Below are 13,321 nucleotides of genomic sequence, written 5' to 3'. Positions count from 1 at the left end.
GTATCATTTTGGGGTGAAAAATAGAGGAACATGAATCACGGTTGACTGAACAAACAGTTGAGATGGACGTGTCCGGGGCATCCAATCTGCATACGGGGAGCGCGCACCGCAGCCACAAGGCCTTTGCCCCCACAAAATCTGCCGCCGCGCGCCCACCCGGCCACGCCGGATTCCCCCGTGCCAATGGCGCGCGCCCACCTCACTCCCTCTTATCCCCGCCTCACCCACTCGCGCCACGCTCCTTATCCCCTCCTCTTACAAACCCACACAAACTAAACTACTCCCCCACCCCCACCCTCCACCGATCGCGAACCAAACCCCTCCACACGCCCGCCCGCGCGCCGGACGCAGCAATGGCCGCCCTCGCCGCCTCCATGGCCACCTCCACGGCCTTCGCCGCCAAGCCGCGCCTGGCCCGCCCGCCGGCGCGCCTCTCCGTCTCCTGCTCCGCGTCCAGCGGCGACAACAACACCCCCTCCCTCTCCGCCTCCATCAAGACCTTCTCGGCGGCCCTGGCGCTCTCGTCCGTGCTCCTCTCCTCCGCCGCCACCTCCCCGCCGCCGGCGGCCGCCGACATCGCCGGCCTGACCCCGTGCAAGGAGTCCAAGGCGTTCGCCAAGCGGGAGAAGCAGTCGGTGAAGAAGCTCAACTCGTCGCTCAAGAAGTACGCGCCCGACTCGGCGCCGGCGCTCGCCATCCAGGCCACCATCGAGAAGACCAAGCGCCGGTTCGAGAACTACGGCAAGTTCGGCCTGCTCTGCGGCTCCGACGGCCTGCCCCACCTCATCGTCAGCGGCGACCAGCGGCACTGGGGCGAGTTCATCACCCCGGGCGTGCTCTTCCTCTACATCGCGGGGTGGATCGGGTGGGTCGGCCGCAGCTACCTCATCGCCGTCAGCGGCGAGAAGAAGCCCGCCATGCGGGAGATCATCATCGACGTCGAGCTCGCCGCCAGGATCATCCCGAGGGGCTTCATCTGGCCCGTCGCCGCCTACCGCGAGCTCATCAACGGCGACCTCGTCGTCGACGACGCCGACATCGGCTACTAAGTAGCTGCCATGCGTGCGTGGTTGGCTAGTCAGTCCCAGGTCAGGTGAGCTCTGCATCCATGCCTGAACGTGCTCTGCTCTGCATCTGTGTCATACCATGGCATGGCTCAACTGACTGATGTGTCCTGTGTTCTTGTTTGCTTTGGCAGATGGGCAGCGGAGGATGAGGGCTTGTGGTGTTGATCTGCGTGGGCTTGGTGTAGGAGCTGATAGGATGCTGGAGAAATGGAAGCTCGCCTCTTGTATTTAAGAAACTGAACCCAATCTTGTATAACTATTGTGTTCTCTCTTCACATGTGTGTATTTTACAATTGTTCAAATTGTTGAGAACCATTTCATGATGCACAGCATACCATGAGTGAAAATGTGCCAACAAACATAGGAAACTCAACTTTGAAAAAGGTTGGTATTTTTACAATAATAGGTATAAGCCAAATGTCTACTAGCAAACTTAACATACATGGTCCATTGGTCCACATGGAGCAATATGACAGATCTGCGTTGCTACTCAGAAACACTACACCAACTTTGCCACACTGAATACTTAAATCACTGGTTGCCACTTGCCGCCATCTTGTTTAGTCTAGTAGAGGAAAGTTTGTATTGCTGAAATTCGCGTGCATTGCTGAAACAAAAGGAACGCACCATCAGTGCACGGAAGGAAAGGAAGATCTTAAATTCAAGCCCACTTTTAACCATTAAGCAGTCAGGGTTTCAACAGCTTGGTACAATTATGATCATGACGGTAAACATCAAACTCTATTCTCTCTTAATTAATGGATGAGGCAAAGCTTTTGCCTCAGTTTCAAAAAAAAAAAATTTAAAATGGGAAGAGACGTTTGCAGCTGAGACCACTGCAACAGACTAAACAGAAGTTATCACTGGTCATGATGGGTATCAAACATCGCATACCGGTGTGAGCGGGTATAAAGGCCTGGTCTGCCACATGTGATTCTTCTACTCCTGGCCATTCCTGGGACTGCAAGAACAAAAGTCATCATGACATAACAAACGAAAAAAGAAAAACTAAAGACATGTGATTGCTGTAAACTGATATACATTGTTGGCCTGAGAACAGATAATTGTTCTGTTCTAAAGAGTAAACTAATTCCCATGACTTGTTCAAAAGAAAGCACACACACCAGTTGAAGGTAATCCGCTGAAGATGGCAGCCTGATCATGGTAAGTTGAATAGGTTCCCTGCCCAACTTCATCTGAGTTAGTGCAAACACCAACATATCAACACCCAACAATGCATAATGGAGAAGTGATTGGATTATCGATGATCTAGCACACTGCATATATTGAGAAATTAGAAAAACTGGGTGTAGCAAGCACACCTTCTATAAGATAAGGAGTACCAAGAGCATCGCTTGCCCACAAATCCAAGTATTCAACCTGTTGGCCAGTTAGACTTGCACCTGCAGTCAGGTCATCCCCTGGAACCTATCATCCAGGAAACATATTTTCAGATTTCAATGAAAAATCATGGGACAAAATTGTTGGATGTTGTTGAAATATATTGACCGTCAGTTCTGACTTCTGGATGAATTTGCTGGAGCATGAATTCAATAGCATTGGTTGCCCAGAAGGCTAAATTTTAAATAGCAGGCTATAGCTGTTTGACCAGGGTGCCACTAAATGGTATTCATATACAGTTGTCTGGTAAAGTTACAAAATAGCAAGCTATACCTGATTTGAAGGACTGCCGCTATTTGGCATTTAAAACTATGGTTCAAACTTTTGAAGCAAATGACTGGAGCATTAATTCAATATATGTAAGTTTACTTACCGAAAAATATTTGTGGAACAGAGTTTGTTACGTTGAGTGTGATCCGTCAGCATTTAAGACATTTCCCTGGGTTAGATTTGTACGGCGTTCTATAACGTGGCTTAGAAGGATCGTGCTGACAAAGTCCTATAGCAAGCCAGTCCCCAAAACTATCAGAAGCAATAATAAAAATAATAATTTTCTTGCAATTAAGTAGCGATAACAGTATGGAGGATGTGTTTGAAAAATTATGCAGGTGTTGAATATTGACCTTGATGCAGAGTCTGTTCATAAGGATACCGTGAAAATGGTAGTGTTTCTTTCTTAGAAGGACCAGCACTATTCATCGAGAGGACTTCAGGCAGTGAGAACACACTTCCCCGAAGGTTGGAAAATGCTGAAGAGAACATGATTACTTTGCTTGCTTCAGCAAGTTAGCTCTGAACTCAAAGGTTGCAATCGGTGGCGAAGCTTCATGGGGCCAAAGGGGGCCATTGCCCCCCCCCCCCTACTCTAGGAAAACTACCCCTAATTATTAGATTTGAATACCAAATATTTTTCAGAGTTCATGCATAACTTATCTTCTTCGCCATCTCAATTTTGACTAGCCTCTCCTCAAGAATCATCATCAAGCCCCGCCACTAGTTGCAATCACCTCTTGGTTGGTCGTACGTAGGGTCACCAACATCGTCGGGAGCACTCCTCTTCTTTGGGCCAACCTTCCTCTTCTTTGGGCCAACCTTCAGGATGTTGTTCCCGCTATGGCGCAGGAGGTCTGGTCGTAGCGGTATGAGGCTTGAAGTGTTTACCAGGGCCGTTAGCCAGCGAATGCGGATGCGGGCTTCTAATTGGAGCAAGTCTTCTGTTTGTTTGCTCCTTGTCGCTGGTTTTCAGGCTTCCTTTTGTTCCCTAGTTTCTTGTTGTAAGATGTATACAATTCTTCATTGTTTAGATTTGGGTTTTGTATTGGTCATGTGGACTTTGTAGGGGTTCCCTCCCTTTTTTCTGTTGGGAAACGCGGTAATTTCAAATAATTCCTACGATCACGCAAGATCTATCTAGGTGATGCATATCAACGAGAGGGGAGAGTGTGTCCACGTATCCTCGTAGACCGAAAGCGGAAGCGTTTCAATAACGTGGTTGATGTAGTAGAACGTCTTCGCGATCCAACCGATCCAAGTACCAAACGTACGGCACCTCCGCGTTCAGCACACGTTCAGCTCGATGACGTCCCTTCGTACTCTTGATCCAGTTGAGGCCGAGGGTGAGTTTCGTCAGCACGACGGCGTGGCGACGGTGGTGATGATGCTACCGGCGCAGGGCTTTGCCTAAGCTCCGCAACGGTATGATCGAGGTGTGTAACTGTGGAAGAGGGCACCGCACACGGCTAAAAGATCAACTTGTGTCTCTATGGGGTACCCCCTGGCCACGTATATAAAGTGGGAGGAGGAGGAGGCCGGCCTAAGAGGGGCGCGCCTATAGGGGGAGTCCAATTAGGATTCCCAATCCTAGTTGGAGTCCCCTTCCTTTTCCAAGAGGGGAGAAAGGGAAGGAGTAGGAGAGGAAGAAGGAAAGAGAGGGGGCGCCACCCCCTCCCTAGTCCAATTTGGACTTGCCATGGGGCCCTTCTCTCCTTTCCCGTATGGCCCATTAAGGCCCCGGTGAATTCTCGAAACTCTCCGGTACTCCGAAAAATACTCGAATCACTCGGAACTTTTCCGATGTCCGAATATAGCCTTCCAATATATCGATCTTTACGTCTCGACCATTTCCAGACTCCTCATCACGTCCGTGATCTCATCCGGGACTCCGAACAAACTACGGTCATCAAATCACATAACTCATAATGCAAATCGTCATCGAACGTTAAGCGTCCGGACCCTACGGGTTCGAGAACTATGTAGACATGACCGAGACACGTCTCCGGTCGATAACCAATAGCGGAATCTGGATGCTCATATTGGTTACATATTTTTCGAAGATCTTTATCGGTCAAACCGCATAACAACATACATTGTTCCCTTTGTCATCGGTATGTTATTTGCCCGAGATTCGATCGTCGGTATCATCATACCTAGTTCAATCTTGTTACCGGCAAGTCTCTTTTCTCGTTCCGTAATACTTCATCCCGCAACTAACTCATTAGTCACAATAATTGCAAGGCTTATAGTGATGAGTATTACCGAGAGGGCCCAGAGATACCTCTCCGAAACACGGAGTGACAAATCCTAATCTCGATCTATGCCAACCCAACAAACACCTTCGGAGACACCTGTAGAGCATCTTTATAATCACCCAGTTATGTTGTGACGTTTGATAGCATACAAGGTGTTCCTTCGATATTCGGGAGTTGCATAATCTCATAGTCTGAGGAACATGTATAAGTCATGAAGAAAGCAGTAGCAATAAAACTGTAACGATCATAATGCTAAGTTAACGGATGAGTCATGTCCATCACATCATTCTCCTAATTATGTGATCCCGTTCATCAAATGACAACACATGTATATGGTTAGGAAACATAATTATCTTTGATTAACGAGCTAGTCAAGTAGAGGCATACTAGGGACTATATGTTTTGTCTATGTATTCACGCATGTACTAAGTTTCCGGTTAATACAATTCTAGCATGAACAATAAACATTTATCATAAATTAAGGAAATAAATAATAACTTAATTATTGCCTCTAGGGCATATTTCCTTCATTTTCCTCCTATATATCTATAAAATTTACATGCAGTCCTGATTTCTTTTTTTATCCTTAAAATATGGACGCCAATAACTGCCACACGTGTGGCACAATGGACATCCAACCACATGACTCGTCCAGTTTGTACCAAGGAAACAACCCACACGACTCAGTGTGGGCGAACATTCATACGTTTGGGCGCAGCTACGATGGCCCACACGACCTTGTGTGGCAATTGCTCACCCCCATCCCCTGAGCCCGAACGCGTGTGCAATCAATTTTAGTTGCCTGTGTAATTAACTATAGTTGTCATGTCTGTCATGTATCGTTGAATATAGTTGTCATTGTATAACTAATTGGAGTTGCCACATGTGATCGAACCATAGTTGTCATGTATGATCAACCATAGTTATCGTGTATGATTAACTAGTTGCCATTTATGCACAATGTGTAATTAGTTGGAGTTGTCACGTGTGGTTAACCATAGTTGACATGTATAGTCAACCATAGTTGCCGTGTGTGATTAACTAGTTGCCACATATGCACACCTGTAGTTTTCATCTATCGCCCTGTGAGCATCGTGTGGGCGAAGAGCAGTTTCACCCACACGTTCGGGCGAGCGTCCTACGTCCGCTCGGGCGAGGAGCGCGCACACGTGTGACACTAAATGATAACGCCCACACGACGCAGGACGCTTACATGGCTCTCGATCCAGATGACAATTGCTTCAATATTCATGCAAATGAATCGAAAGACATTGTGTTGACGGTTCGGTCAATTGGTGGCACACTCCCCCTGACATAAAATACCTCCTAGTTTTGCTGTTCATCTCGATTCAGTGCTGATTTGACATGTCATGTTGACTGATTTTTTTCTTTCTACTTTTGTTTTTGTTTTTCCTTGAAAAAAAACCCGGTTCACCCTCTCGTGGCCTCCGTTCCGTCCAGACTCGCCCGCGCGCGCCAGATCCCAGCTGCAGCGATAACTGCAGGAGCCGAACGTGCCCACTACCTGCTCGCCCAGGGCGTCCTCTCTCCTCTCCGAGCATGCCCCACCCAAGCAGCATGCGCTCCGAGCTCGTCCGTCTCCGCCATGGCCACTGCCCGTGCGATGCTGCCGCTCACCCTCCCTCCCTCCTACGCGCCGCCGTGCTCCTCTCGGATGCGCCTCCTCCCGCTCGCCGCTTGACGTCCATCCGCCATCCAAACGCAGGAAACAGAGGCCCAAGACAGAGAGAGCACCGACGCACCCTTGACGGCATGGTGTCTGGGGTGGCCCTCGACGACACACGCGCGGACAGCCCGACCAAGTCCGAGGCGAGCGAGTTGGGCACAAATCGCTGGTGCTAACTAAACCGCGGCCGTCCTACTCCTGGCACAAGGCGGCGGCCGCGTGCATCCGAAAGGATGGGCGGCCACCGGAATTTCGACGGCGCGCTCGACCTGTTTGACAAAATGCCAAGCCAAACGTCTGAACCGGTTTTTGAAGAGGAAAAAAATATCAAAACGAGAACCAGCGGTAAAATGTGGAAGGAATCTTTCAATTAGAGGCCACCAATTGACCGGATGTCGATTTGGGGGTAAAATCTGTCACAAGCGTATATTTCAGGGGTAAAAAATGGAATTAACTCAAAAAAGTGAAAATGTGTCAACATGCATAGGAAATTCACCTCAGCAAAAAAGATTGATTAACATGATTACACCAAGTTCAGCAATGCGAATATTTGCTCCTCGGTGTTCAAGAAGAGCGAAGTGCCCTCTTTTTCTAAAAGATTGTTCTTTAAGAATACAACCCAAATGCCTACCGCAACCAATAGCAAATTCAGCAATATACTGAACAATATTGTCTGTTACTACTCACAACGCTATCGGTATTTACAAACTAAATGCTTAATCACACAGAATACTTGAATCACCGGCTGCCACCATCATGTTTATTTACTCTGGTAGAGGAGAGTCTGTTGCTGTGGTCTCAAGTTCAATCACCAGATGCCACCATCATATTCATAACCAGGAGATTGGTTGTTAGAATTCGGCAGGTCTGCTGAAATAAAAGAAACGCACCATCAGGGCAATTTCAACTTTTAAGCAGACAGGGTTTCAACAGTTTGGTAGAATGGTAGTCATCAGTCAAGCATATACACTTTGGTTATTGTGAAGGTAAACATCAGTTTGCTTCATCAGAAGTTAAAATTGCCAAGCTCTGTGATTTAGCAGCTTAGCTTATATCAACAGAACTACATATGGTTATCATGGGAATCAAAAACCGCATACCGTTGTTAGCTGGTACGAAGGCCTGATCTGCCACATGTGCTTCTGCTACTCCTAGCAATTCCTGGAAATGCAAGAACAAACATCATCATGACTTTGCAAACAGAGAGAAAAGATCTAAAGCCGTGTGATTGCCATAGACTGATATACATTGGCCTGAGAGAAGATAATTGATCTGTTCTAAAGCAAAATTCCCATGACACATCCAACTTATTAAAAAGAAAAGCACATACTTCCATTGTATATGACGCATTGACGATGCCAGCCTGATCATGGTTAAGTGAAGAGGTTCCCTGACTAACTACACCTGAGGAAGTGCCAACACCAACATATCAGGACCCAACAATGCATAATGGAGAAGTGATTTGAATGTCAAGAACATTGCCTATACTATCACATTAAAAAAAACTGGATATAGCAAGCACGCCTGTTACAAGACAAGGAATTACCAGGAGCAGCAGTCATCAAGGAGCTTGAGTATCCATTGTGTTGGGCAGTTAGATTTGCACGAGTCATTGAATTGTCCTCTTCAGCCTACATCCAGGAAATATTTGGAGTTGGCAATGAATTGTTGGATGGAATAGTTGATTCTGTCACAAGTATCTTTACTTACTGGTGCAAAATTGTGGGATGGGCTGATTGACCAGGCTGAGAATGATCCCTGACCATCGATGTTTCCATGGGTCAAATAGGGAGGAATTCCATTACACAGTATAGAAGGATCCTGCTGATATAGTTCTACAGAAAATTGATTGCCAAAACTGTGAGTAGCAATAATAATACTTTTTGCACGGAGGCAGCACTCACAATGTGGACTATGTTTGATACAAAATTGGGCGTTCAGTATTTACCTTGATGCGCAACCTGTTCGTAACTGCACTGTGCAAATGGTGGTCCTTCTTGACTCGAAAGAGCAGCAACATTTTTTGCAAAGATCTGTGCCAGTGGGAATCCACTCTGCTGCAGAAATGGTTGTTGCTCACCAAATTCTGCAGTAGTTTGATTTTTGGAAGTACTGGCACCGTTGTTCGGAGGCGCTGCCGGGACAAGGCGGCCGTTACTCAGGAAATAATCAGGGATAAGACCCCCCGAGTTCTCCAGATCCTCAAATTTCTTGTATGCAGACATTTTCCAGTTCTTCACTTTAAGCTGTAACAGAATATCCGTAGGTAATTACCAGCACACTATTATTTTAGTGACTATCAACTGCTTAACTATGATAGAAGTGGAAGAGTGTTAGATGTAGTACCTGTGGAAACTGATCGACGTCATTGACGCTGTAAGGAACATAGATATCAGTCATCTTACCGACAAGATCATAGAAATCATTGAATAAGATTTGACAATTATCCTCTGGAACCCAATAGGAATATATCTCATCCCCAGGAACACACGTGGTAGCATGTTCAATCATGGTATTCCAATCCCCCTTCTTCATGCCAGCAAGCTAATTGCCATAAATTAAAAATTATCTTATCAATTAATGAAATGATACCAGATATTATAGTGCATATTAGTACATTTAGCAGCACATGTCCAAATAAGTCCTAAGAGATGCTGGATATCTTATCCTGATCCAGGACAATGGTTAACTAATGACTCTTATCTATTACAGGTAATCTGAAACATTGAAGAGTGCAGACATATCACTATAACTGCATACATACCTTTTGGAGACCAAAATCATCTTTATGATAATGGCGCAACAAGTGCTTCACTTTTGTAATATTTTTCTCCACAAGGTTATTCCAATGTTTTCCCTTTAAGCAAATTTTCTTCAGTTGATGTATATCGTCTTCCTTGGATGGAATAGGACTCTTCTCATTTGCTGAAGTAGGCAAAAAGGTTGGGTGTGTTCAGAGTTCAGACAAGATTGCCAATATTAAATGAGATCATTTTAGCTATATTTGCATCTAATAATTTTTAACAAAGGATTAATATCATGGTAAATTACAATCAATTTATTACTGATCTAGCACGTACAACATTGAAAAACTACAAAGTGCCCACCCTTTCTCCATTACCCACGAAATGAACGAATCGACATAAACTGTGTACTGAGCAAAGAAGAATGACTCACAGTACTGCTACCCTTTTTTGGCAGAACAAGCCATCCCCTTCAAAAAGCAGAACATTTAGCACCAAAATATCACATTTTGAGGTAAAATAATGTCACTGCATGCATAAGGCCATAATCATTCTTTGAAAGATATACTATGTGCTGTAAGATTTTCTTTATTACTCAAATCAGCTTGTCAGACACTTAAAGGATAAGCATGCTCTTCAGCTGACTACAGTGTACCTCCAACTCGATATAGTTAAAAAAAATTGGTGCTCAGAATGGATAAGTGAATATACTCACATTCACTTCGACGGTCTTTGACGACAAAAGGATCAGAGATTGCTTCCTGAACTCTGACAGTAAGATCCTGCCTTTTCACTCGAGCTGTCAATCTTAACTTTTTCCCGTGGGAGCTCTCTGGAAAGGAGAATGAACCAAGAGAGGACTCGCCGTTTGATAGACTAACAGTTGCCAAGACCAACTCTTTCCCTTTATACATATATATTTGCTTGTTGAATTCATCTTTGGTGAAATCCTCTTGTCCAGTAAAGAAATCAGCATGAACAGGTAAAATCTCAATTTGCAATTTAGAAAGATCACCCTGTGTGATCTGCTTCTCATTTTGAAGTATTGCTACTTTAGCATTTGCTCCATTCTTCCATACTGGACAACGAGTGAAAAGTGTATCTTTTGGTCCTGCAACATCAAAACATAGCTTGACGACTCCAGTGTCGCTTCCAGTTTCAGGAAAGCGTTCCGATACATGCCTAACATTTAAAACAGGACGAGAGTGAGACAGTAACAAAAAAGGAAACTTCACAGATTATGTAGAAAGCAAATATACTTGGTTTGGCAGATTTTTAGTATCATGACATGAATAAAAAAAAACTGTCGAGAGTATTAAGCAGAGGAACTATGCATGTCCAGTGCTCAACTTCTAATGCAGAACTAGTGTTGACAACTGTAGGAAGACACAGGAGAAAGTTATAACGTCAGATACCTAGGAGGCTCAGAAACTCCACTAGGAAGCGAAGCAGCTTGTTGTTCCTGCATCTATTGCATGATATATAACAAAAAGGAGTTAGGACACAGGAGCACAATAAAAGAAATACTACTCCCTCCGTCCCATACATAATGTAAGATGTTTTTTGACACTACGTTATCGGACGGAGGGAGTACAAAACATTGTTTCATGGATACTAACCTTTGTCTGTACAATCAATTGAACCTTATCTTCTATGCATCCCATAATAGAACTGTTGGATACAGCACAAAAAGAGATACAATTAATTAGCCATCAACTAAACATAGGAAGCATTATCCATCACATCCACAACACTCCAAAGTTGAACACTCAATAAATAGACTCAGACCATTTCTATGTATGTTATGCAGCTATGGTTACTGAAAGAAGAAGATCAAATCCATGGCTTATCTGTACTCCATGAATATATAACTTGATTATCTGAACTTGAAGTAGTATGACTGTCAAGTTTCCCGTTCTATATGAGCTCGTGCGCTGCTGATACTAGCATTCTTAAGAAAGAAAATAAAAAATAGCTGTGTGTTTTTTAGGGGATAAAAACTGGCAGTTCCCACAAGCACGTCGGCACACTTCAAACCGGCCGTTACTTTCCTGAAATGTGCATTTCCTCTATTGGTTTGTAAACCATTTCCTAGAGCTAGAGGGAAAATTGTTACCTAGCTAGCTAGACCGATCCAAAATTAATTCTAAGTAGACATCTCAGCTGTGCTAGAGAAAAACATGTGTATACGTACCTCTGGAAAGCACCAAAATGCTCCCCCAAAACTCTCTCGAGTATGTTGGGGAGCCTCTCCATGACCGAGTTTGCCACGTCGAGCTGCGACTGGCGAAGCATCTGCGCCATCTGCCCGATGGTGACCACCCTCGCCTTGCCCTTCTCCCTGCGGCGGCCGGGAACGCAGATCCGCACGAAGCAAGCGCGAGCGGTGAGTTCAAATCGTGGAAGCAATTGAATGGCGAAACCGAGGGAGCGGCACAAGAGGAGGCCAACGGCGGCTGATAGGTGGGGGTGGTCAGGGGTGAGGTACTCACAGCCACATGACGATGAGCCCCGCCCGCCGCAGCCGCTTGCTCGGGGAACATGGCGTCTCCTGCTCCTGCTCCGGCGCGACGGCGCCGAGCGGCCGCTTGTGCGTGTGCGCCGCCATCACGCGCTTCGGGCGGGGTCGGTCGGGTAGAGCTGGAGCGCGGCGTGAGTGAGAGAGAGAGAGAGAGGCGGCGGCGGGCTGGCCGGGCTGGGGCGGGGCGGACGGGGAAGAATGGTGATGCCGGTGATGGGGATTGTGGTGCGGGGGTTGGGGTGAGCTTGGAGTTGGAGCCTTGGAGGTTGCCGCTTGTCTTGTCTGCTGTGCTGTGCTTAAAAATAGGAGACGGAGAGTGGAGGGAGGGAGGGAGGAGGCCAAGCCAAGGTGGAGAAGCTTCGTCATCTTGCCGTCACGTACACACGACGGGCGGGGCAAGACCGTTGCGCGTGCCGCGCGACGGGGTTGGGCTCGGGCCGGGGTGATGGTGGTGATAGTGGTGGCCCGCAGGTCTCTCGGGAATTCGGGCTTGCGCCACGGCCGGCTACGCATACGCAGTGCTGCTGATCTCATCACCCCCGCGCAACAAGTTCGACGAAACTTACCCAAAACAAAAGAAAAACAGGTTCGACGAAAAGGTTCGAATGCTTCTTTCTTAATTTTTGGCTCATTTGGCCTTATTCAACCGATGACAATGACACTTACCTCTCCTCACTTTTTATTTCAAATAAGTTCCTTGTTGCACAACCTCTTTTAAACCTTGATAGAAGCTTAGGCGATGAACCAACCTGCACCCAACCCCTTCCAGACCAACCGCAGAAGCATCACTAAACCGACACCATTCGAGGCTCTTCCCGATGAAGACTTCCATGTGGATCCACCATTATATCAGCATCCTTTCTAAGGTGTGGCGCCATCACACGATGACAGAAGACGAAGTGGAGGAACATAGTCTCGCACGCCCTACTCGGAGACCTTGTCTTCGAGGCAGCGAAAGGGACTGTGAATTACTTGAGTTGAGGTTGCTACCACAATCCAAATGAGCCGAAACACCACGCAAATCCTTTGGGAGATTCCTCGCTAACCTGTCGTCGATGATGGAGTCGCCACCGAGATGAGGACAAAGCTTGAAGGACCGACTACTCCACTACACCGCCACCGCCTAGGTGCCACCAACGGACACCTAATCCTAGCCATGGTTAGGACCTAAAACAACACAACCATCGAGGATTCACGGCGCACCCCTCCAACCCACTCAATATCTAGACGATCATCGAAGCTAGGGAGAATCAGCATCCTCGCCAGTAGAAAAAAGGGGGTCGTCTAGACTCTAGAGGGGCGCTAGGGTTGGGGCAAGGGATGCCTTTTTCATTAACTGCATAAAAGATGAAAAGTGGCAGACGATTTTCCTC

At 46.4% G+C, this 13,321-nt stretch overlaps 2 protein-coding genes across 4 annotated transcripts; one reads left to right on the top strand and one right to left on the bottom strand.

Moving 5' to 3' along the window:
• The first annotated feature begins 298 nt into the window (after positions 1-298).
• On the top strand, positions 299-1,399 carry LOC119312027 (photosystem I reaction center subunit III, chloroplastic). Of its 2 annotated transcripts, none has more exons than XM_037587752.1 (2): positions 299-1,088; positions 1,199-1,399. In XM_037587752.1, exon 1 carries the CDS (start codon positions 354-356, stop codon positions 1,047-1,049), a length of 696 nt encoding a protein of 231 aa, XP_037443649.1. In that variant the 5' UTR covers positions 299-353; the 3' UTR covers positions 1,050-1,088; positions 1,199-1,399. The 2 variants fall into 2 exon arrangements, with proteins under 2 accessions (XP_037443649.1, XP_037443648.1); XM_037587751.1 differs by having other exon boundaries at positions 300-1,093.
• A 5,817-nt stretch (positions 1,400-7,216) lies between these two features.
• On the bottom strand, positions 7,217-12,233 carry LOC119312025. Of its 2 annotated transcripts, none has more exons than XM_037587747.1 (13): positions 11,920-12,233; positions 11,622-11,768; positions 11,047-11,098; positions 10,843-10,895; positions 10,143-10,609; positions 9,448-9,608; positions 9,030-9,227; positions 8,632-8,929; positions 8,394-8,518; positions 8,230-8,314; positions 8,014-8,087; positions 7,784-7,844; positions 7,217-7,553 (listed from the first exon to the last, which is right to left on the bottom strand). In XM_037587747.1, exons 1-13 carry the CDS (start codon positions 12,033-12,035, stop codon positions 7,492-7,494), a joined length of 1,899 nt encoding a protein of 632 aa, XP_037443644.1. In that variant the 5' UTR covers positions 12,036-12,233; the 3' UTR covers positions 7,217-7,491. The 2 variants fall into 2 exon arrangements, with proteins under 2 accessions (XP_037443644.1, XP_037443645.1); XM_037587748.1 differs by having other exon boundaries at positions 7,217-7,550.
• Between the last annotated feature and the right edge of the window lie 1,088 nt (positions 12,234-13,321).

The sequence above is a fragment of the Triticum dicoccoides genome, chromosome 5B, assembly GCF_002162155.2.
Source record: "Triticum dicoccoides isolate Atlit2015 ecotype Zavitan chromosome 5B, WEW_v2.0, whole genome shotgun sequence".
NCBI classification, from domain to species: domain Eukaryota; kingdom Viridiplantae; phylum Streptophyta; class Magnoliopsida; order Poales; family Poaceae; genus Triticum; species Triticum dicoccoides.
Note: the sequence above shows the minus strand (reverse complement) of the source record. Positions and strands in the feature narration are given on the sequence as shown.

Bases quoted from the DNA above. Each gene is read 5' to 3' on its own strand.
- LOC119312027 (XM_037587752.1), top strand. From the start codon at position 354: ATGGCCGCCCTCGCCGCCTCCATGGCCACCTCCACGGCCTTCGCCGCC.
- LOC119312025 (XM_037587747.1), bottom strand. From the start codon at position 12,035: ATGGCGGCGCACACGCACAAGCGGCCGCTCGGCGCCGTCGCGCCGGAG. The intron at 11,099-11,621 runs GTACGTATACAC...TGTATCCAACAG, and splicing joins CATTTTGGTGCTTTCCAGAG to TTCTATTATGGGATGCATAG. The intron at 9,609-10,142 runs GTGAGTATATTC...TGCCTACTTCAG, and splicing joins CAAAGACCGTCGAAGTGAAT to CAAATGAGAAGAGTCCTATT.